This window comes from Polypterus senegalus, chromosome 10 (assembly GCF_016835505.1).
Source record: "Polypterus senegalus isolate Bchr_013 chromosome 10, ASM1683550v1, whole genome shotgun sequence".
NCBI classification, from domain to species: Eukaryota; Metazoa; Chordata; class Cladistia; order Polypteriformes; family Polypteridae; genus Polypterus; species Polypterus senegalus.
In genome coordinates, this window is record NC_053163.1 from 116,809,135 (window position 1) to 116,834,571 (window position 25,437).

Consider the following 25,437-nt stretch of genomic DNA (forward strand, 5'->3'; position numbering starts at 1 on the left):
TTCGTTGATGATATCAAATGTATCATGTTACCAAAAACAATGTTGTATATAATGAAAATGTATCATGTTAGCAAAAACAGTGTTGTATATGAATTGTCTTAAATAATAAAATTGTTTATTTACCCATTTTCTTGACATTATTACAGTATATCATCATAGTTAAGTAATGTTTTTGAAACAATAAAAAATGTTCATATTCACACTCCTGGTTTGGTTATGAGTAGAGGAATCCTGTGTTGAATTGTGCACAACAATCCATAGCTGCCAGTTTTCAGTATTTCTAATGAAAAATAGGACAAATATTCTTTGTGATTTGCAGTCAGTCATTTTCAAACCCACTTAGGCCTGAATGGGGGGTCTGCTGGAGCCTATCCTAGCTAGCATTGGGCTCAAGGAACAAGCCCTAGACATGGCATTAGTCCGTCACAGGGCAAACACACACACACACACACACACACACACACACCCCACAAACTAGGGCTAATTTAGGATCGCTGTTTGGACTGTAATTGACTAATATTTAATTTATAACTGCTTTGTTTTACTGCCTGTGGCTACATTTGATAAGCAGATTGGGAATGGGTTGATTCATGGTCTATATTTCAGTTAGTTACTGTAATATATTTTAACATTTTTTATTTTATTAGGAATTGGGCGTTGAAATACTAGGAACTTGCAGTGACTTTCAGACTGTTCCAGGTTGTGGAATCAGCTGTCGTGTCAGAAACACTGAGGTGCTTTTCTGTACTACAGATGACAACATTGAAGAGAAAGATTCCATGAATGCTCTTTTAGTTGAACTGGAAAGTGGAAATAATGAGAGACAAAAAGTTTCAGTCAGAAATTTTGAAAGTTCAACTAAACGTAAGTTGGGAAAAGGAGAACCAGTTTATGAATGATTAGAACATTTTAGATATGACCTTTTCAGAGGAACACACTAAAGCAAATCAAATATTATATATTTGTTAAGTTTTATATATTTCTGTGAAGACTGAAATCCTTCAAAAAGCTTTTCTGTGTCACTCAAAAACAATCATCTGTGACTAACTTGACATCTTTATCATTGACATGGTGCAGCCCATGATGGCAGCCCTTCAGACTGGGGAATGGGATAGGTGTGACTTCTGTTTGAATCCACAGAACAGCCAGTCCTTGCAGCCTGTGAAATATGAATAGGCACATTGCCATGATTAGGAATGAGATTGATGATTAGCTTTCTTCACTGCTTTTGTGTTAGAATGCCAGTTCAATGGCAAAGATACCCTTGATCTTTCACACTGACCTACAAGTAATTTAGAGTCACTAGCTATTTTTGCAGTAAAGACTGTATACTTAGGTTGATGTTTCAAACTGTCCCTCGCATTCTCTTTGTTTAGAATTGCCAGAATCTAGAACATACCACGTACTGATTGGAAACCGTGAATGGATGAGAAGGAATGCACTTCAGGTTAATAGAGAAATTGACAGTTCCATGATAGAACATGAGTCTAAGGGTCGCACTGCCATTCTTGTTGCCATTGATGGTAAGTAATAATGATTAGTGAAAATTGCCAAGTTCACTTTGCTGTGAGTTCCCCTAAATCACTGAAATGTTTGTGTTATGATTGAAGTCGCTGTGTCGTTCGATTTTTTTGAAGTTCACACTGAAGGCTCTCCAAACTGTGCTGATGCTGTGTACTTTTTCTTCTATCAAAAATATAGAAACATGTTGTAAATAGTAATAAATCTTTCATTAGTGCTATTTCATAGAGTCTTTTGTGTACATTGGCAAAAAACCCTGAACAAACTTTCTGGTTAATGACTCAAAACATACAGTTTATCAACTTGAGTTATGGGTAACAACTTGTACTTGCTTAATGGCTTTTAATATTTTTCAGTCAGACGGTTTTACTGTCTAGTATTTGATGATAACGGGCCCGTTTTAAAACCATTTTCACAGTTGCTTACAAACCCTGTTGACGGCTGGCAATTCAAAGACATCAACTATAACTAAAAAAAGTAGGTGGACCTTCTCTATGCAGCGGTCTAGCCAAGCACTTTGGATACTTGCAATTGCCACAACATTTTAAAATCATAACTGTTTGTTATAATAAATTACAACTCCACAAGCAGAGATAACTTATTATTCATGCTGTATATGTTTTATTATTGTAGCCAAAAAGGAAACCTGAGCTGTGTGGCAGCGGTGACAACCACTGCACCAACGTGCTTCCGTGAGAGTTTAAAGAAGAAAGAATGCAGTCGGAGACACACAATCGTACATTTACTCAAAACAAAGTGGAAATGCCAAAAGTGTTGTCAAAAGTCAGAAAAAATATGTAGGTCTTTTGAAGGTAGAAAATTCAAAGTGGCGTGTCATGATTGAAACTACTGGCTCATTCTATTTTTTGAAGTAGCGCTGCAGGCTCTTGAATCTGTCTATCCTGATGCTTTGTAGTTTTTATTCCATCAAAAAGATTTGTAAAAAGTAGTAAATATTTCCATTTATTGTTTCATACCGTTGAAACAGGTGACGGGACGCTGGCGCACGCAAGTTGCTGCTACTCCTCCCTGTTAACAACACTTTTCGCAAAATTCGCCTTAATTCTGCACTTTCTCACGCTTGTTTTATTTCTTTTATTGTACGTATAGTTCGTGGATACAGCCGACTTAAATTGCATGGTTTTGGCTTAATATTTACAGATTTTATGGACTCTACTTTGACTGGGAACAGCTGAGTCTGTGGATCGCGGGACGAGACCTATGAACATTTCTTTGTACCTGCCGATCTATGACCTCGGGATGATCTGTCTCCGTGATTATATTCGCTATGACCCGATTCATTTTACAGTACTGTACGACTGGGATCTGATCTGACGCTCATACTAACCTGGCTTATGGCTCCGGGGCGATCATGCATGAAATTACCAAGCATTACTGTTTGTGGCTTTGTATTGGAACCTCCAAATCCTGCTACCTCCTCCTGCTATGCTTTCTGCTGCTTTGCTTTTGCTGTTCATCTCATCTACTCCAAATGGTTCCGCTATGCTGTGCTGCTTCTCCACTGCTTTTCAGATAAGTATTGCCAAGTATCATGCTAAAATACTCTCATGACAAACTCCTTCTTATTAAACAGTTTGTCCAGAGCAAATGGTCTGATTGGAACATCCTAAAAGACGCCGGTATTTTGCAGCCGAAATATATACATCGCGGTTCAGGTCGCCGCCACCACCGGGCTACGAATGAAAAGACAACCGGCAGCATTTGCTCAGGAATAAGCCTTCCTTCTCATGGCCCTGGAAATACAAGTGTCAGTGTGCCAAATTTACATTGTGTGGAAATAAACCCTGATCACGGCTGTGTGCAAAAAGATGCCTCATTAACTAATATTGCTCTGTTTAACTCGAGATCTCTTAATGGCAAAGCATTGGTGCTGTCAGAACTCATCACTGACACCAAACTTGATATACTGTGTTTAACGGAGACTTGGCAAAACCAAACGAATTGACGTCTCTCACGGAGGACTCCACCTGGTTTCACTTTCCATACAGAACCTCGCAGCTCTAGACAAGGAGGTGGGCTAGCGGTAATTATCAGAGCAGACTTAAATATCAAACGAATCCCAATTGACTGTCCACTGTCTTTTGAGTGCCTGGCTCTTAAACTAATAACGGAAACAGGTCCTGTCTCACTCATTGTTCTTTATCGTCCCCCAAAATACAATGCATCCTTCTTATCTGATCTGATTGAACTTTTAACCCACCTAAGCTCTTACTCTCAGAGAATTATCCTTCTTGGTGATTTCAACATCCATATTGACATTACTACATCTAAACTGAGAAATGAATTCCTATCCTTACTGGACTGTTTTGACTTGACACAACATGTTGATTTTCCCACCCACTCTGGTGGTCATATATTGGATCTGATCTGCACTTCTGGACTATCTGTTGCCAATATTTACAGCACTGATTTGGGACTCTCTGACCATAAAGCAGTATTTTTCACTGTCTCACTGCCTTTACCTCCTCTTACCTGTAAACGACAAATTTCTTACAGAAACCTTAAAAATATCTGTCCCTCTATCCTTTCTGGATCCATTTCTGATCTTTTACTGTCTGCACCTATTCCATCAACACTAGATAGTCTTGTTGACCACTATAACTCAGCCCTTCATTCAGCATTAGATAAAACAGCTCCTTTAAAACATAAGGAGGTTTCCTTTAAACGTTCAGCTCCTTGGTATAACTCAGAATTGCGATCTATGAAAGCAGCTGGCGGCCTTGAGAGAATGTCACGTAAGACTGGCCTCACGTGCACATCCAGGCTTTCTCTGACCACCAAAGAGCTTACAGAGAAGCACTAACTGCTGCTAAGAACACCCACTATGGCAGAATAATAGAAAGTGGCCACAATAACCCAAGGGTTTTGTTTTCTGTAGTTAATAAACTACTGAACCTGCATCTGGCCCAACTACCTCTTCTACTGAAGTCTGTGAGGACTTCCTCCACTTTTCCGTAACAAAATTAAAGATCTAAATAATTCAACTAACATAAATACATCATCTGTTTATATCTCTCCCTGTTTTCCCACTCCATCCAGCTCCTTCTCTAAGTTCTCACCAGTCACATCTGCGTTTGTTAATAACCTGCTTTGTAAGATGAGGCCGACTACTTGTGTACTGGACCCCATCCCCAGCACACTACTTAAATCCTGCCTTCATGCCATAATCCCGACTGTTACAACAATAATAAACTCATCCCTTGACACTGGCTCTGTGCGCTCACTTTTAAAATCGCTTCTGTAACCCCAATGTTAAAAAGTCTGGTCTTGATGCTGACAATCTTAACAATTTCCGCCTATTTCCCACTTACCTTTCCTGTCAAAAGCTCTTGAGCGTGTTGTAGCTTCCCAGCTCACCAATTACTTAACGTCTAATAATTTGATGGAACCCTTTCAGTCTGGTTTCAGGGCAGCACAGCTGTGAAACTGCTCTGCTACGGGTAACCAATGATTTGCTTATGGCAGCAGACTCTGGACAAACCAGCATATTAATTCTGTTAGACCTCAGTGCAGCATTTGACACTGTCAGACATGACATTCTACTGTCAGAATGGAGAACATGCTGGGTATCTCTGGCACTGCCCTCCAGTGGTTCAAGTCCTATCTGACTGATAGGCAAGAGTTTGTTAGTCTTGGCAACAGCAGATCCAGCTCAGCGCCAGTCACACAAGGAGTTCCTCAGGGCTCTGTCCTCGGCCCTCTTCTCTTCTGTATTTATATGCTTCCCTTGGCCATATTATTCGTAGCTATGGACTGGGCTATCATTTTATGCAGATGATACTCAACTCTACTTCAATGTTAAAAGTGGAACTTCATCAGAGCTTTCTCAGCGCACAACCTGCCTTAGTGAAATTAAAACCTGGATGGAGCAGAACTCTTTAAAATTAAACTGCAACAAAACTGAACTCCTGCAAATTGGGACTAAAATGCAACTTAATAAAATGAGCTCCTTCCCAGTCCATCTTGGTGGTGATCTCATCAGACCTGCCTCTACTGCAAAGAATCTTGCTCTCATTTTTGATTCCTCCCTTTCTTACTCCACCACATAAATCACATTAAGAAACTTTCTTACTTTCACCTCCGTAACATATCCGTGTTCGCTCCTTCCTCTCCTTTTCTAATGCTGAGAAACTTGTCCATGCTTTTATCACATCCTGCATAGATAATTGTAACTCGCTGCTGGCAGATGCCCCTTTTAATCTTATATCACAGCTCCAGCTTATTCAAAACTCAGCTGCAAGAGTCCTTACTCGAACCAGCAGCAGCGAGCACATCACACCCATCCTGCTCCGTCTTCACTGGCTCCCTGTGTCTTACAGAATCGAATATAAAATCCTACTAATAACCTACAAAGCCTTAAATAACCTCGCCAAACTACATCAGTGACCTTCTCCATCACTATGTGCCTGCCGCCACTAAGGTCCTCTGATTCTGGCAATCTTGTTGTGCCACACACTAATCTTCACTCCATGGGTGACAGGGCCTCCAGCTGTATAGCGCCCAGACTCTGGAATGACCTACCGAAATTAATCAGGTCAGCTGATTCCATGAATTCTTTTAAAAAACAACTTAAAACTCATCTGTTCACGAAGGCTTTTAGCTCTACTTGACTTCATTCCCTTCTCTCAGTTTACCTCTCTGTCAAGATGCTCATGTAACCTATATATGTGGGTGATAGATCATCAGTTCTGTTGTCTGTTAGGCTTTCTCTGAATTTACTGTCTTAAACTTCTTTATTTATTTATTTGCTTTGTACTATGCTATATACTGTATACCCTGCCATTCTTTCTTATATTCTGTAAGTGCTTTGAGCATGGGAATGGCGCTATATAAATAAAATGTATTATTATTATTATAATTATTATTTCCTAGAGTCTGCTCCATTGGTATGAGGGTGTCGGGTTCCTTCAAGGTTTGCATTCACTCTCGCCGTGTCATGTGGCTAATTATTATGCATACATAGGGCACTTGCCTCCTTGTCTTATGTTGACATGGAACTCAAAGATAGACCTGCACATTTAGCTACAAGCACAGATAACTTATTGCACAGAGTCTGTAATGCAAATGATCAACATTATATACCCAAGGGACGGTCCCATCAGTGTTGGCTGTTACAGCTGTGGAGGACGTCACAAAGCATTATGGGGCGCTGGCATGAATAATAAATAATTCAACGAACAAGGGTGAATGTGACTGCAGCAAATTCACTGCGAATAACATTTTGGCAAAATTTGCTGATCAGCACCAGTAATATACTGAAAATACTTGTAGGTAATATACAGAAAATGTTTGCAAATACTAAACCTAGACCTTTTAGAAATGATGACAAACTGATAAACACCACTACTCGGTATTAAGTCAACAATAATCATGTGACCTCTCAAAATAATGAAGATAATTAGAACTCATCATTACTTAGTCCTGTTGTGCAGTAAATGTGAACTGATAAAAAAAAAATGCTCTTTTTAAATTTCACTTTATAGGTGTGCTATGTGGATTAATAGCAATTGCAGATACAGTTAAACCTGAGGCTGAACTAGCTGTACTTGCGTTAAAATCCATGGGCTTAGAGGTGGTGCTAATGACTGGTGACAACTGCAAAACTGCCAGAGCTATAGCTTCACAGGTAAGTTTTTTTTTGTTGTTACCACCCTGATACCTTTTCTCCCTGACCTTAATGTACTGTTAGGCTAAGTATTATGTGCAGCAATATTCAGTAGCAAAAATAAGATCACTTAACATCTACAGAGGATCTAAGCCATAGTAACAAGTTTCAAAATTGGATACAAGCCACACAAGCGTACACGCTGTTCATGTAAAGCATTAATGTTCTTCCTATATATATCCACATGAATCCTTTCAAGGTCTTCAGTTTCCTTCCATTTTTCAGATGAACATATTGAGTTGTTACTTTAAATTGTCTAGCTGTTGGGTATGCAAGTGTCTAGGTTTGTACTCCCACTCTATCCAGGAGTGATTCCTGTGTTATATTTATTAATCACTTCATAAACTGTGTCTACTACATATTTACTGTACTGGATTAAATGGATCCAAAAATGAATGAAGTTATTAAAATACTGAATAAGAAATATTACATGTAGAAGGGATATTTTTTCTGTTGAATGTGATTGTTTACATCAGGGGTGTCAAACTCCGGTCCTGGAGGGCCGCAATGGCTGCAGGTTTTCATTCTAACCACCTTCTTAATTAGTGACCTCTTTTTGCTACTAATTAACTTCTTTTGCCTTAGTTTTAATTAACTCGACTCAGACCCCTTTGTTCCTTCTATTTCTTCAATTAGCAGCCAAACTATAATGAGATACAAAATGAGCAAATAGATGACCAGCTAACCACATTATCTGAACATAAAGAAAAATGAGGATTTCGGTAAGGTTGATCTCTCAGGTATCAACAGTTTGGGAAATGAGAGCAGCAGCAAGCCATGGAATTAAGTAACAGGTTTACTTAACAGCAAGAATTGGCTTCTCGTTAAGAAACTGGTTGGAGTGAAATTGGTTGTAGTTTGAAACCCCAGTTTAGCTAGTCATCTGTTTGCTTGTTTCACGTCTCATTTCTGTTTGGCTGCCATTTAATGGAGAAAAGAATCAATTAAGAGGAGTGAATCCTTAAAACAGGGCTATTCAAATTAAGGGAAAAGAAGTTAATTAGCAGTGAAAACTGGTCACTGATTAGTAAAAGGCTTAGAATGAAAACCTGCAGCCACTGTGGCCCTCCAGGCCTTGAGTTCGACACCCATGGTTTACATGGGCAAGGTATATAGACAGTTGGCAAAGAGATAATTTGAGGGAAGTTAAACTGATCAAAACAGTTGTCATTATCAATTGTTTCACCTTTTTTCTTTATATCTATACCCTCAAATTTGTCAATGTGACATTTTAAGTTTAATGCTTATATACTTAATAAGTAGGCAGATTTCAGCTACTCTGTATTCACAAAGTAATATCATTTAAACAGTCTTGAACATGTGCTGTCTAAATTAAGATATGTCGAAAAAATATGGTGGTATTGTGTATGGTTGGCCAAAGATTTGATTAGATGGGTGGTGGGATGCATTAATTTTTTTTTTCCTCATTGCGATTCAAGAAAATGCATTTCTGGATATACAGTGGCATGCAAATATTTTGGCACCCTTGCTTAAAATGTCTGTGAATAGTTAAATGAGCAGAAGATGAACCGATTACCAAAAGGCATAAAGTTAAAGATGACACATTTCTTTAATATTTTAAACATGATTCCATTTTTATTTCCATCATTCACAGGTACAAAATACCAAAAACAATTAAAAGGGCTTAAAGCAAATGTTTGGGTGCCCGACATGGTTAGTACTTAGTAACACCCCCTTAGGTAAATATCACAGCTTGTAAACACCTTTTGTAGCCAGCTAAGAGTCTTTCAGTTCTTTCTTGGTCGTTTTTCACCCATTCATCCTTGCAGAAGTTTTCTAATTCTGCCACATTCTTGGGCCTTATTGCATGCACTGCTGTTTTGAGATCTATCCACAGATTTTCTATGATTTTAGGTCAGGAGACTGTGAGGGCCTTAGCAACACTGTCAGCTTGCACCTCTTGAGGTATTCCACTGTAGATTTTGAGATGTATGAGATAGTATGGTGTTTGCTGCCAGAATGTGCTGTATTTATTTGAATCCATTCTTCTCTGTGCCAATGACATGTTCCCTGGCTGCAACACAAGCCCAAAGCATGATCAATCCACCCCCATTCTTAATAACTGGAGAGGTGTTCTTTTCCTGGAATTGAGCACCCTTTTCTCTCCAAACATACCTTTGCGCACTGTGGCCATAAAGTACTACTTTGACTTCATCAGTCCACAGGATTTGGTTTCCAAAATGCATCAGGTTTTTTTTAGATCAGTGGTTCCCAAACTCGGTCCTGGGGACCCCCTGTGGCTTTAGGTTTTTGTTCCAACCAGATGCACAATCGGCGATAATAATCGATAACAACTGATCTCATTGAATTAGCTTGGCTTCTTTACTCTTCTCTTATTCTACACTCAGAAAAACACCACACTATGGATTTTACATTTATAAGACATTTAGAAATATCTCTATTTTTTTCTAAAGCTATAAATGCTTAACTGTCTCTCGTTGTTTTCCTATTATTTTCCCCTTTTCCTGTGTAATTTGCTCCCTTCATTTATCCCTAATAGTGACAATTAACAACCAGCATAGTAGACACCCGGGATGATGAAAGCAGCAATGACTTCAGTATTAGACCCGCTAATTAGTAAATAATTAATTAAATAACCAGAACAATTTGAAAGGCAGAATGAAAATCAGGTTGAAAAAACTGTTTACGACTTATAAAAAAAAACTACATATTTCCCATATAACTGCTTATTACATTTTAATAAAATCTACCTAACTTAGTTTTGTAATTTCTACATTGATTCTAAAACATAGAAACTGGGAAATAAGGGCTCACTTAATTAGGTGAAGAGTCCAATGAAACCAGAAGTTGGTTGGAACAAAAACCTGCAGCCACAGGGGGTCCTCAGGACCAAGTTTGGGAACCACTAGTTTAGATGTTTATTTGCAAACATATTTCAGGCACCGAATTTTGTGGCTAGGATACAGGAAAGGTTTTCTTCTGCTGACTCTACCAAGAAGGTCATATTTGTTTAGGTGTTACTGCGCAGTAGAACAGTGCACCACCACTCCAGAGTCTTCTAAATCTTCCTGAAGGTATTTTACAGTCAAACAGGAGTTTATTTGCCTTTCTAGCAATCAAACAAGCAGTTCTTTCAGAAATTGTTGGGACAATGTTTGAGGAGTCAAAGAATTTATAAAACTTTGTAATCTGCATCACATGACATTTCTGAACGATGACTGTGAACAAGCCATAGCCCTAATGAGCTAATTAAGGTCTGAGACCTTGGATATCTTGGGGGTACCCAAACATTTATATGGTGCTCCTTTCCTTTTTTTCACCGTACAGTTGTACAAAACAAAAACAATACACTAATCGTGCATAAAGTACTGAAAAGAAATGTGTCATTTTAACTTTAAATCTTTTGTTGAGTTTTGGTGACCTTATGCTCACTCAACTATTCACAGTAACAGACATTTTAAGCAAAGGTGCCCAAACCTTTGCATGCCACTATATTTAGCATTTTATTATTTTTGCTGGAGTGTGTCATTGACAGTACTGAGGAGAAAAAAATGGCAGAAGAGATATGGAGATATGTAAATAATAGTATCCCTCCATGTCCTTCACTGTTACTGTAAAGATCACTACTTTCCCAAGCGCTGTGCTGCCCAACCCAACATTTAATGCTTTCTGTGTTACACATGAATGGTGCGTATTATTTCCAAACTTGCATACTATGAAAACATTTTTCCTGTAGAGATGCTAAGCTTAGCTCTGGCCAGCCAAAGTTAAGTTTCAAAAGAAGTATGTTCTAGCACCTACTTGGCCATGTTCCTTTACCTCCTGTGGCTACAGCTTAGACATACAGTGATTCCTTGCTAGATCACGCTTCGCCTTTCGCGGCTTCACTCCATCGCGCATTTTAAATGTAAGCATATCTAAATATATATCACGGATTTTTCGCTGGTTCACGGATTTCTGCGGACAGTGGGTCTTTTAATTTATGGTACATGCTTCCTCAGTTGGTTTGCCCAGTTGATTACATACAAGGGACGCTTTTGGCGGATGGCTGAGAAGCTACCCAATCAGAGCACGTATTATGTATTAAGTAAAACTCCTTGATGATATACAATGTGCATCCCGTGCACTGCTTCGCATACTTGAAAGCTCGAACAGCACGTATTGATTTTTGATTGTTTGCTTTTCTCTGTCTCTCTCACTCTCTCTGACATTCTCTGCTCCTGACGGAGAGGGTGTGAGCAGAGGGGCTGTTCGCACACTGGCCTAGAGGATACGGACGCTCCTCTAAAAAATGCTGAAAGACTACCTTCACATTGCTCCCTTCCTTGCAGCTGCTTTGTCCGGTGGTGCTTCACATACTTAAAAGCCCGAACAGCCCTATTGATTTTTGATTGTTTGCTTTTCTCTCTCTCTGTCTCTGTCTCTGTCTCTCTCTCTCTCTGACACTCTCTGCTCCTGAAGCGCACTTCTTTGAAGAGGAAGATATGTTTGCATTCTTTTAATTGTGAGACGGAACTGTCATCTCTGTCTTGTCATGAAGCACAGTTTAAACTTTTGACTAAAGGGTGTTATTTCACGTCTAGAGGGCTCTAATAATGTTAAAAACGTATTTAGAAGGTCGTAAACAGGTTTTCTCTGATCTAACTGCGAAAATATTCGATTTATAAATAAAGAATCCTACTTCGCAGAAATGCATTTATCATGGTAGAGTCTGGAACAGATTAACCGCGATAAATGAGGGTTTACTGTACTTGGAAATGACAGAAAAATATGTTGTAATTGAAGAATTGAAGTATGTCAATGAATAATATAAAATGTGACAGTTAAACAGAAATACAAGTAAAAGTGTAAATTTTATGTCACCTAGACAACAAATAAGCAACAAATGCAACAGTCTTTGAGATTTTCAAAAAAAATACAGCAATATGTATAGACAAACAGTGAAACTGCAAAGCAGGGAATGGGCATAGTCCTTAATAACATTTGGCAAAATCAGACTCCTGAAAAAATGTTTTCATTATAGGGATCTGAACGTATTACAGCTTACTGTCTTACTTATTTTACAGGTTGGCATAACTAAGGTTTTTGCAGAAGTCCTACCATCCCATAAAGTCGCAAAGGTCGAGCAACTACAGATGGAAGGAAGGAGAGTTGCTATGGTTGGAGATGGAATCAATGACTCACCTGCACTTGCAATGGCTGATGTAGGAATTGCTATTGGAACGGGAACTGATGTTGCTATTGAAGCTGCAGATGTAGTATTAATCAGAGTAAGTAGAGAATGACAAATCATATATTTTAATATAGAAAGGGGTTTACTTGAATGATGCATTAGGATGTTTACAATGGGGGAAAAAAACCAGACCATATTGACAGGATATTGACATATCATACAACTCTGTGAGGGAGGTCATTAGCAGAGTTACAGTTAGGACCTGTTATATACTTACTGAAATGTGTAATAAAATGCAAGCTCCAATTGGATTCCCGATAAAGGCCTTTAAAGAACCTCTTTCTTTTGTGTACTTCGGCAATATCTACTAATGTTATCACAAATAAAAGTTCTCTGACATAGTATTACTAACTGCACACAATTTCAATTGTGGAAGATCATTGATAGCCTGGTATAATTATTAGCCATTTATTACAGGCTGTATTTTCCGGTATTGTGGTTAAATAATTTAGTATGTTTTTTAAAAACTGTACATAGTGTAAATCATTCCAGGGCACATGTGCATATGCAGTACATTTTACGTCAATCGATGCTCACACACAAAATGGTAAAATGATACAGAGGCTACATAAAAATATGATGGAATTTGAATCTGCAACCGTGTAGTTAGAAATTAAGTTAGTTAGTCATCAGACACCACAGTCTTTCTAAATGAATTTGGGATGGCAATCAATAACTAAGCTGTCCTTGTGAGACCATTTTGCTTTGGTTTCTACCACTCTAATATGCTGCTGAATGGTGTCTGGTGATGGCACCTCTGCATGGTATCAAATCTCATTCCAGACTCTCCATGTTTAGGTCCTGGTGGGTGGAATGAGCTGCCCACCTCCATTTGAAATTCTGACTCCATCGATGTGTTTAAGAAATGTTTGAAAACTCTTATTTTGTGAATTTCTGTTTGAACTGACATTAGCTGTTAGGTTTTGTTAATCTTGGAATTGTAACTCACTTGTATTTTGTTCTGAATTCTTCACTTGTGATGAACTTTGTAACCTTGTCCTGTAACACGTGTTTCAAAACATTCCCCCAGACTGGTGTTTATTCAGTTATGTTGGCCTCTTTCACAAGTTGCTTTGAATAAAAGTATCTGCTGAGCAAATAAATGTAAATAATACAAACCGGATTCCAAAAAAGTTGGGACACTAATCAAATTGTGAATAAAAACTGAATGCAATGATGTGGAGATGGCAAATGTCAATATTTTATTTGTAATAGAACGTAGATGACAGATCAAACGTTTAATCCGAGTAAATGTATCATTTCGAAGGAAAAATATGTTGATTCAAAATTTCACGGTGTCAACAAATCCCAAAAAAGTTGGGACAAGTAGCAATAAGAGGCTGGAAAAAGTAAATTTGAGCATAACGAAGAGCTGGTAAACACTAATTAGGTCAATTGGCAACATGATTGGGTATAAAAAGAGCTTCTCAGAGTGGCAGTGTCTCTCAGAAGCCAAGATGGGTAGAGGATCACCATTTCCCACAATGTTGCTCAGAAAAATAGTGGAGCAATATCAGAAAGGTGTTACCCAGCGAAAAATTGCAAAGACTTTGCATCTCTCATCATCAACTGTGCATAACATCATCCGAAGATTCAGAGAATCTGGAACAATCTCTGTGCGTAAGGGTCAAGGCCATAAAACCATACTGGATGCCCGTGATCTCCGGGCCCTTAAACGACACTGCACCGCAAACAGGAATGCTACTGTAAAGGAAATTACAGAATGGGCTCAGGAATACTTCCAGAAACCTTTGTCAGTGAACACAATCCACCATGCCATCCGCCATTGCCAGCTGAAACTCTACAGTGCAAAGAAGAAGCCATTTCTAAGCAAGATCCACAAGCTCAGGCGTTTTCACTGAGCCAGGGATCATTTAAAATGGAGTGTGACAAAATGGAAGACTGTTCTGTGGTCAGACGAGTCACGATTCGAAGTTCTTTTTGAAAATCTGGGACGCCATGTCATCCGGACCAAAGAGGACAAGGACAACCCAAGTTGTTATCAACGCTCAGTTCAGAAGCCTGCATCTCTGATGGTATGGGGTTGCATGAGTGCGTGTAGCATGGGCAGCTTGCATGTCTGGAAAGGCATCATCAATGCAGAAAAAATATACAGGTTCTAGAACAACATATGCTCCCATCCAGACGTCATCTCTTTCAGGGAAGACCCTGCATTTTTCAACAAGATAATGCCAGACCACATTCTGCATCAATCACAACATCATGGCTGCGTAGGAGAAGGATCCGGGTACTGAAATGGCCAGTCTGCAGTCCAGATCTTTCACCTATAGAGAACATTTGGCGCATCATAAAGAGAAAGGTGTGACAAAGAAGGCCCAAGACGATTGAACAGTTTGAGGCCTGTATTAGACAAGAATGGGAGAGCATTCCTATTTTTAAACTTGAGAAACTGGTCTCCTCGGTCCCCAGACGTCTGTTGAGTGTTGTAAGAAGAAGGGGAGATGCCACACAGTCGTGAAAATGGCCTTGTCCCAACTTTTTTGGGATTTGAAATTCTGAATGAACATATTTTTCCCTTAAAATGATACATTTTCTCAGTTTAAACTTTTGTTCCGTGATTTATGTTCTATTCTGAATAAAATATTAGAAGTTGGCACCTCCGCATCATTGCATTCAGTTTTTATTCACGATTTGTATAGTGTCCCAACTTTTTTGGAATCCGGTTTGTATGTTAATTTATTACTGTGGAATGTATATATATTTTTGTTGCACTCTGATTTCCAGTAACAGTCAAATTGTAAAGAGGTTCTGTCTTAGTGATTTACTAATAAATACCATAATCTTAGTAACTTTACATACTGTATATTCACACATTTCACCTTGGGATTAATAAAATTTATCTAATCTAATTTAATTATATGTGACAAACAAGCAGAATGGCACTGTATTTTTCATAATTAATTTATATTTTCAGAATGATCTCTTGGATGTGGTTGCAAGCATTGACTTGTCAAAGAAGACTGTCAAAAGGATCAAAATAAATTTTGTTTTTGCTTTAATTTATAACCTTGTTGGAATTCCAATTGCTGCAGGTAAGTTTAACATTAGTTATGGCTAATAGCACATGCAAGTCAGAATTTCATATGATAATAATGCCCTTATAAACCTACAAAGCTGTAATATTAGGAAAACCCTTCTATCCATCCCCAAATTAACTTGCAGTTCCATTCTTTTAAAACCATGTATTTTGCCATGCTTTTGCCATGTATACAAAATACAAAAGTACAAAACAAAACTTGCCAGTCCTGCCCACTTAAACTCCTTCAAAGTAACATCAACTTGAGTTTTGATGGTCCCTAAAGTCATACTGTCAACAACACTACTTTGTAGCTTATTTCATGAGTCTATGACTGGCGGTGTGAAGATAAACTACCAATCATTTGTGCCAGTTTTACTCTTAACAAGTTTCCACCTGTACTCCCATGTTCATGTTGAACTAATTTTAAAGTAAGTCTCAATCCACTGTGCTAATTCCTTTCATAGTTTTGAACACTTCAATCCTGTCTCCTCATTTTGCTTAAATTGAAGAGGCTCAGCTATTTTGATCTTTCCTCATAATTCATCCCCTGCAGTTCTGGAATCAGCCTAGACACTTTTGTCTTAACTGTTTCTAGAGCTTGTATGTCTTTTTTTTGTGGCCTGGAGACCAAAACTGCATACAGTACTCTAGATGAGAACTTAAACCAGTGTGCTTACCTGTATGCACCACTTTCGTCGTATCCTTTTTTTGTTTCCTCATAAAATTCCAGCTTGTTAGTAAAACACAACCTCCCTCATCTGAACCCATGCTGACTATTCAGTACAATTACTCATCTTGCCATGTATTGCTCAATCTCATCATAAATAATTCCTTCCATTAATTAACCTGTGATGGCAAATAGTTACTTGAATCTGCCCGATACATTTTTTTATATAATGGGATATTATTTGCTATTTTTCAGTCCTATTGAATTTCCCAACTGCACACTCCTAAAAATGTGCAACATGTCTACTCACTAACATCCTTAAGCTCTCAAGGATAAATATTATCTGGTCTTGGTGATTTGTTTGATTTCAGTCTATTTAATCTGAGCAATACTTTTCCTGTACAATTTCCAAATGTACAAAAATGTAAGTTTAGAACAATTGTTCTTTCATTGTATTTTTAATTCCCCTTTACTATTGCTGATGAACTTCACCTCCTCTGTGACTGTTCTTTTTTTGCTAAAATACTGAAAGAATCTATTTCAGTCATCTTTCGCTTTATCTTCTCTCTGCTGTTTAGTTTCCCTAATATCCTTCTTAATGGTTGCCCTTATGCCGTCAAATGCCCTGCAATTCACTTTGGAATTATTTTTATTAGTCTTGACTTATACAGCTGTTTTTTTTTCCTTTGCAGCCTTTTTTTTGTCCTTCTTTACCCACTACTGAGTTCTTTTTTCATTTCCTACCAATTCTAGTTTTTCGGATGTAACTGCCCTGCATTATGTGTAAAGCATTTTAAACCTGCTGCCTGCTCATCAACTGTCTTTTCACACTTAAAAGCCTATTCCAGTCAATCCCGCTGAGACTTTGTTGCATTTGTTCAAATTTGCTCTGTCAAAGTTAAACTTAACACTTTTATTATTTTCATCCATGATCTTACAAAACACTGAGAACTGTTTTATATTATGGATGTTACAATCATGGCCGAAATTATCGGCACCCTTGGAATTTTACCAGAAAATGCACTATTTCTCCCAGAAAATTGTTGCAATTACAGATGTTTTGGTATACACGTTTATTTCCTTAATGTGCATTGGAACAACACAAAAAAAAAACGAGATAAAAAGCCAAATCTGATATGTCACACAGAACTCCAAAAATAGACCGGGCAAAATTATTGGCACCTTTTCAAAATTGTGGGTAAATTGTTTTATTTCAAGCATAAGATGCTCATTTGAACTCACCTGTGGCAAGAAACAGTTGCTGGCAATATAGCAATTACACCTGAAGCCAGCTAAAATGGAGAAAAGTTGACTCAACCTTTCTGTTGTGTGTCTGAGTGTGCCACACTAAGCATAGAGAACAGAAAGAAGAGCAGAGAATTGTCTGAGGACTTGAGAACTAAAAGTGTGGAAAAATATCAACAATCTCAAGGCTGCAAGTCCATCTCCAGAGATCTTCATGTTCCTTTGTCCACTGTGCGCAACATAATCAAGAAGTTCACAACACATGGCACTGTAGCTAATCTCCCTGGACGTGGACGGAAGAGAAAAATTGATAAAAGACTGCAGCGAAGGATAGTCCGAATGGTAGATAAACAGCCCCAATCAACTTCAAAACATATTCAAGCTGTTCTGCAGACTCAGGGTGCAACAGTGTCAGCTCGAACTATCCGTCGACATCTGAATGAAATGAAACACTATGGCAGGAGAGCCAGGAGGACCCCACTGCTGACACAGAAACATAAAAACGCCAGACTGGAGTTTGCCAAAATGTACTTGAGGAAGCCAAAATCCTTCTGGGTGAACGTCTTGTGGACAGATGAGACCAAGGTAGAGTTTTTTGGTAAAGTTCATCATTCCACTGTTTACAGAAAATGGAATGAGGCCTATGAAGAAAAGAACACAGTACCTACTGTCAAACATGGTGGAGGTTCAAAGATGTTTTGGGGATGTTTTGCTGCCTCTGGCACTGGATGCCTTGACTGTGTGCAAGGCATCATGAAATTTGAAGACTACCAAAAGTTATTGGGGTGCCATGTAGGGCCCAGTGTCAGAAAGCTGTCATGGGTGTTCTAGCAGAACAATGACCCCAAACATACCTTTAAAAGCACCCAGAAATGGTTGAAGACAAAGCGCTGGAGAGTTCTGAAGTGGCCAGCAATGAGTCCGGATCTAAATCCGATTGAACACTTATGGAGAGATCTCAAAATTGCTGTTGGGAGAAGGCGCCCTTCAAATCTGAGAAACCTATAGCAGTATGCAAAAGAAGACTGGTTGGAAATTCCAGTTGAGAAGTGTAACAAGCTTCTTGATGGTTATAGGAAGCGCTTGATTTCAGTTATTTTTTCCAAAGGGCATGCAACCAAATATTAAGTTGAGGGTGCCAGTAATTTTGTCCAGCCCGGTTTTTCAGTTCTGTGTGAAATGATGTCAGATTTGGCTTTTTTTCTCTGTTTTTTGTGTTGTTCCAATGCACATAAAGGAAATAAATATGTGTATACCAAAACATTCGTAATTGCAACAATTTTCTGGAAGAAATGGTGCATTTTCTGGGAAAATTCCAGGGGTGCCGATAATTTTCGGGCATGACTGTATGTTATAAACATAAACATTTTAAACTAGAAAACCTATGTCATTGCACTGCATCAGAATATTATACTGTATGAATTAAATGACAATGTTATTTAAAGATGAGCAGCTAACTACAAGTTATGAGTAATCTGTGCCTAACTGTCAACTTTTAAAAACATTTGCAATATAAGAGAAATTAATAGGAAGGGAGGTAAACACTTCTCTGGTTCTGCATATGAAGATTATTGCATTTTACTTTTAAGTAAAACAAACTCTTGTGGGCGTTTATGAATAGACAGATGATCTGAAGAGTAATCTTTGATCAAGAAAAATAATTATCTACCCATCTGTCCATCCATTCCTAAAATCATTTCTGATTGAAGGAAGAAAAAATTCTCTAGTATCAACACAGAAACAAAAGACAGAAAATGAAAATGATTCCTGCAGCTGGACTAAATTTTTGAACAATATAACTGTTAAATCTTTGTTATGAATGGAACCATTCATAGCGAGTGCAATAAATTCAACATTAAAATACAGTAATAAATCAAAAGAAATATTGATTGTTAATGTCAGTCGATATATACATTATACTCAGAAAAATAAACACTAGAATTGTAGGAAGCAAACTATTAAATTTTAAACATTTTTTGAGTACAATAGTAGTGAGTAAGTATAAAGCATGAAAATAATCTGTAAGATAAGATCTACAAATAGAAGCACCCAGAAAGGTCATAAGATCGAAGTATAACTTTTTGCAATGATTTGTATAAAAATAAATACTTAAGACATCCTCTTTTTTTTTTTTTTTTAATCCGGCAAGGGGGACAGCTTTTATAGCATTCATTCCATGTCAGACTGTTAACAGCAGCGTTTACTGATGCACTAATACTTATTGTAGAAGACCCTTATGTCTGTCTTCCCTAATTTCTGTGTCATTTTAGAAATTAAATAACATTTCTCTGTATTATACACAAGGATAATAAAAAAATAGTGCCTATTAGTTTAGTCATTTAAATATTTCATTTAAATGGAAGGATCAACATTTTGAAACTTTAGGATGCATTGGTACTATAGCCCTTTCTTGGACCTTAAGCGATTGTGAATGAATTCACAAAAATGTACAATGCAAAAAGCAAACTTAGCAATGTTAACAAATATGATAAAAGAAATTATTGATCTCCTGAATTTCTCTAATGAATCTTTTCAGTTCGATGCCATTAGTTCCTTTTTAATGTGTGCTTTGTCATCAATATTAATTAGACACAGGCAATACTCTTTTTTTTAAAAAAAAAAAGTAGGCATCTGCATATACTCAAGTTTTATCTGTTATAACCCACATTTGAAGAAATGCTCAAGGGTGAGCAGCAGCAACAGGAAATAATGTATTTGTGCCCCTACCATAACTAAAAATGTAGTTAACCAAAAGGGTAACACCAACATGCTTTACCTGACACTCAATATGTTCCACTATTTCACTATCCTTTGAATTTTCAAATGATTTATCATTGCCTGAAGGTGATGGTGAGTTGATGACCTGTGTGCATATCAGCCTATACAGGTGAGGTTTCCATAACTTAATGTTAAAATGACTAGAATTATAATATTTCTATAATAATTAATTTGTGTTAAATAGTATGCACAAAATTATGTAAACTGCAAAAAAATAGGTTGTTCAGCTATTAGAAAAGCTCAGAAATAACTATAGAAAAAGTAAGCATTTTATAAAGTGATTTTGAGTTGTCTGTACTTATTTTCCTTCTTTTTTACTTAAAGGAGTCTTTCTCCCAATTGGCTTGATGTTGCAGCCGTGGATGGGCTCTGCTGCAATGGCTGCTTCATCTGTTTCTGTAGTTTTGTCTTCCCTTTTATTAAAACTGTAAGTAGTAAAACAGCAAAAAATAAAGTACTACAAATATAAAGTTACATTTTCTACTAAGTAGTCATCGTTTAAAATAAAAAAATAAAACCGACTGTGAATGTTGATACATTTTGTAATATTTTGTGTCAAGTTGAATTTCATTTAATAAAATTTGTATGTGCTGCCAGTAGGGGACTAACATCCTTTACAGGAATATTTCCTGTTTGCTCCCAGTGCTTTCAGCTCCACAATATCCTGATGCATTAAAAGAAATTTAAAAAAAGAAAACGGAAAACAGGTGAACGTGTATTCATTGTCCAGTATAAACTATTTTGTAGTTGTCAGTAGATATCTTCAGTTAAATGGTTAAAATAGCTTTAACTAAGCATTTTCTATTAATTTTTTTTAGCTACTTGTTCAGTTTATTTGGTTGCCATACGGTGTTTGATTAATTAGACTTAACGCTAGTGACGCTAGTCTTGCTTTATGCTTGAGAACAAGGCAGTCAAAAGAATGTACTGTCAAGTCAGGTCAGGCTAGGGAGCATGCACTGGTACCGCACGTTGCCACACCCACCACAAGATGAAACAGCTCAGGATCCCTTTTGGCAATCCCCCAGGAAGATGCACAGTCCATTCCCACCCTCCGGAAATGGGCATTTATCTGCTGTAGCCAGGTGTTACGTGGACCTCCTCTTGGCTTGGTCCAGCTGCTCGGGTCCTCAGCAATGAGGATTCTGCAAGCCGGATCACCAACGGGGAATTGCACCACATGGCCATAGTGCCGTAACTGACACTTTATCACAATGCAGGTAATATGCCTCATTCGGGACTCCATGAGCAACCGCTTATTTAACACAATGTCAAACCAGCGGTACCCAAGATTTCTCTGAAGAGACACAGTACCAAAGGAGTTCAGTCTTCTTTTCAGATCACTGGTTAGCGTCCATATCTCGCAACTATATAGCAAAACGAGAAGCACCAGGACTAGATCTCGGGAGTGCCACATAACCCTTTCCAGCGACCTCATGACCCTCCATGCTTTCCCAATCCGTCTACTGACTTCATAGGAAGAGTCACCAGAGACATTAATGTCACTGCCAAGGTAAGTAATCCTCTCGATGAGGTCCACACTCTGTCCACAGGCAAGCACACAGCTGATGGGTGTGCCCAAGAGGTCATTAAAGGCCTGGATCTTTACTTTACTGTATATAATGTGGTGGTAAACATCACTCTCTATTTTATCTTCAGAGTAGGCATCCTTTCTGGCTGCATGGTTAGAAAAGTTCAACACTTTTGAGTAATGAAAAACACATTTCCACCATAAGTAATGTTTCTTTCTAAAACAAAACAGCTTTGGAGTCAATTATATGATTGCAGTAATTAATATTTCATTTAAATCTGTGTTTTATTTTTTTTTTTTAGTTATAAAAAACCCAGTCCTGAGAAGCTTGAAAAAAGAGTTCAAGGGAAAGTGAGACAAAAGAGCCTCTCTGATATCAGTGTCCACATTGGCATTGATGAAAGAAGACATGAATCACCAAAGCTGAGTTTGTTGGACAGAATTGTTAACTACAGCAGAGCCTCCATAAACTCTTTGAGATCTGATAAACGATCTCTGAACAGTATGGCACTTAGTGAGCCCGACAAGCATTCTCTTCTTATTTGTGATGGTCCATTTGAAGATGAGATGATATGACTAATGAATGTCTACACCATTTCAGAAGTAACCATGTGCACTAAATTCTGCATGTACAATTTTTATTGCCTTTTGAAAAGGCATGTTGGAGTGTCACCAAAAAATAACATCCTGGATGTTCAAAGGGATTTCCTCTTTTAGGTGACTTGTTGTTAGGATCCTCCAAGTAAATATATTTATCAATGAGATTCTTTGATTTGTTAAATTATGAATTCTACATTTACCTTAATTGCTACTTATGCACTTGATTTGTGTGATTGTCATTTTCCTTTCACATTATGGCAGCACAGCATGATTCAGGTTGATGCTGATGATCAGGTTAATTGAAATCAGTTTGTTACTAAAGACTGCATAACCAGAAGATTAGAATTCAAATCAGTATTATTATAATTGTTTGCTGAATATTTTAATGCTTGACTACATTTTTTTAGTATCAGTTTATGAATTTACTGTTTGGATTTCTGATAATTAAGCACCTTTTGTGATAATAGTTGTGTCCAAAAAGACTATTTGAATTTAAAAATTTTATGGGACAAACTCGCATCTTCTTGTGAACATAATGTCAAAATCTATACTGTTGTTGCCATTTTGCAATATTACCTCTAAAGTAATTTTATTTTTTTTTATTTGATGATTTTTAAAGGTAAAAATGATAGTTAACCTTAAAAATCATTTGAAGTAAGTTCTGGTAATTTGATGTAATTTTCAGACTTTAAAGTTGAATAATTTGGAGGCTTTATTTTTCAAATTGCCCTTTTTTTGCTTTAACAGAAATATCTAATTAGGTGTAACATCTAATATCACCCTGTGACCCTGTAGTTAGGATATAGCATGTTGAATAATGGATGGATGGATCTAATATCCAGATGCTTTTACCACAACAGATTTACTATCAATATCACAATGCCAGTGGCTTGTTACTTTAAATAAAAGCCAGTTCTGAAAGTAAATGTTAAAAAATTTCAAGATGTACAGTTTTCTGTACCTGCAGTGGCCTCTTGTAATCTCTTTGTTAATTCACCTAGAATATATTGGAGATGCACCATGTTGGCTTTACAAACATACACAAATATTTTACATGTCGTTCCAATCTTTAGCAGTATTAGTATTGTGCATTGTAGTAAACAACCCTTCCATTGCATTGCATACTCAAACACCGCCACATGTACAATGAAACTTTCAATATCTTTGATATCCTGTTACATGCACTTTTAAAGTGAGCAACTAATTTGAGTTTCCATATTACTAGACCCGTGCAATGTTTGGCAAAATTATGATACTGGAAATGTATTATTTTACAATACAAGTGACTTATCTACCTCACTATTCATGTACAATAACGCTCAGTTCTTTCTGCTCAGATACTCTTTGTGCCCTTTAACAAACGAAGACATTGACTGCCCTAAAGAACATTAGAGACCCTCATCTAAAAGGATGTTCTCGCTAGTAAAATCCTAACTGAATACTGTACTAAATAAACCCACTTTGTGACCAGATATCAATCTGATGGTAAATTATTAAGCAGCTCTTTCATGTGCATATTGTTTACTTTTGGTGTCTTTGAAACCATTTGTGCCTGTGGCAGTTTAACTTGTAAAGTGTCTACAGTTTGCTTTTACACCTTTGGATATTCTGTATATATAAAATACATAGAACATATGTTGAATGTTTTTTGTTATGCATTGTATATTTTGAGCTATTTTTATAACATAGAAACATAGGTCAGAATTATCTCATCTTGGTCTCTTTTGGGATGCAGTAGCTATGGTTATTTCTTGCAACAAATCCTTTAATTATTAGCTAACTAACGCATTTACCTAGAATCCCTTACTTTATGCTCATTTTATTTTCATGTTTCCACAGTCAGAGTAATAATTTACTCTGGAAAGTTTTCTGATGTTTTTATTAATAGTTTCCTATTGGTTTTTTTTTTTTCTCTAAATAAGACAAAACTGAGTAAGTTCAGATGGGTTGGTCTTGAGTTGGCTGCTCTAAAAAAGTGTTTTATATGTATTACCAGTTTATTGAAAATCAATTTTAATAAATCTCATATGAATGTAAAGGCCACAGTAAATGGAATCCCAAGTGCAAATACTGATAAACTAAAGAAGCTTAAACATATCTCTAATCAGTGGTCAAATAAATTGATGCGTTAGAGCAACTGCAGACCTGCCAGAGACCAAGATTTGTAATCCTATTTATTATTCTGTCAACTTATAGTTACTTTAAAAAGTGTTCACCATATTGCTTTTTCATATTTTATTGTTTTTGAAGTTGTAATTTTAACATACATAATTGGAGCACAGCTATTATTAATTGATACAGAAATCTCTAAAATGCCAAGGCAAAAATATGTTTTACCAAGGCCTTCTAAAATAATTAATAATAACAGATAATAAATAATTTAATCCGTACATATGAATCGCCTTCCTTGAGACAATATTTTGTAAATATGCTTTTGGCAGAGTCTTTTAGGAATACTGGATCTGGATGAGGTCATATTTTTCACTTGGTCACTCCTCAATTTTTCTGTTTTGTTTTAAACTTACTTCATACTATTTTGAATCATTCTTTAGTTGGAAGAGGAATCATTTTCATTGCCCCCTAGGTCTTTTGTGGACAGCTCTATTCATTTTTCTTACTATAGTTAGAAGCTTGCCATGGAACTATGGAACCTACCATCTGTGTGCCTTTGTTAAACTCCACTTGATTTTTTTTTTTTTTGATGTGAGCTTACTTCCAACAGTGCTTTAGTTTAATTAACAATTGAATGATGCTAAGGATATGTAACCATGCCATTTTTCACATAGGTACATTCTATGAAATGCTGTAATTCCTTTGCAGTTGTCATTGGCCTCTTCATTGACTCCTAGACTAGAACCATTATCACCCAGACACTCCATTTTGGAGGCATGTTCCATACGCATTCGTGACATGTCTTTGTGTTTATACAGCTACTGTTGCTGATCTCTGAGAGCTTCTGAATGCCTTAGAAATTGTTCATACTTCTCTTGTTGATATCTTCTACTAACCTTAGCCAGGTTTTGTTCTGAAGGCTCCTTTGTCTACATGATTTTTTAAGAGGCAGTGTATGTAGCCTGGACTCATGAGATACTCCGTAACTGCACATGAGTGGACTCCATTCAACGCTTTTACTATTTTTATACAGAGGGAGTAA

The 25,437-nt window shown here is 37.2% G+C and overlaps 1 protein-coding gene across 4 annotated transcripts in view; it reads left to right on the forward strand.

Moving 5' to 3' along the window:
• The window catches only part of atp7a (ATPase copper transporting alpha), an 88,249-nt gene that overhangs the window by 58,653 nt on the left and 4,159 nt on the right, over positions 1 to 25,437 (forward strand). For 3 of the 4 annotated variants that reach the window (XM_039766401.1, XM_039766398.1, XM_039766400.1), the window contains exons 17-23: positions 648 to 864; positions 1,377 to 1,523; positions 7,026 to 7,168; positions 12,256 to 12,459; positions 15,358 to 15,475; positions 20,477 to 20,579; positions 21,986 to 22,425. In XM_039766401.1, coding sequence (XP_039622335.1) covers positions 648 to 864; positions 1,377 to 1,523; positions 7,026 to 7,168; positions 12,256 to 12,459; positions 15,358 to 15,475; positions 20,477 to 20,579; positions 21,986 to 22,259 — 1,206 coding nt within the window. In that variant the 3' untranslated portion in view covers positions 22,260 to 22,425. The remainder of the gene's footprint in view (positions 1 to 647; positions 865 to 1,376; positions 1,524 to 7,025; positions 7,169 to 12,255; positions 12,460 to 15,357; positions 15,476 to 20,476; positions 20,580 to 21,985; positions 22,426 to 25,437) is intronic. The other variant, XM_039766399.1, reaches the window with a different exon arrangement.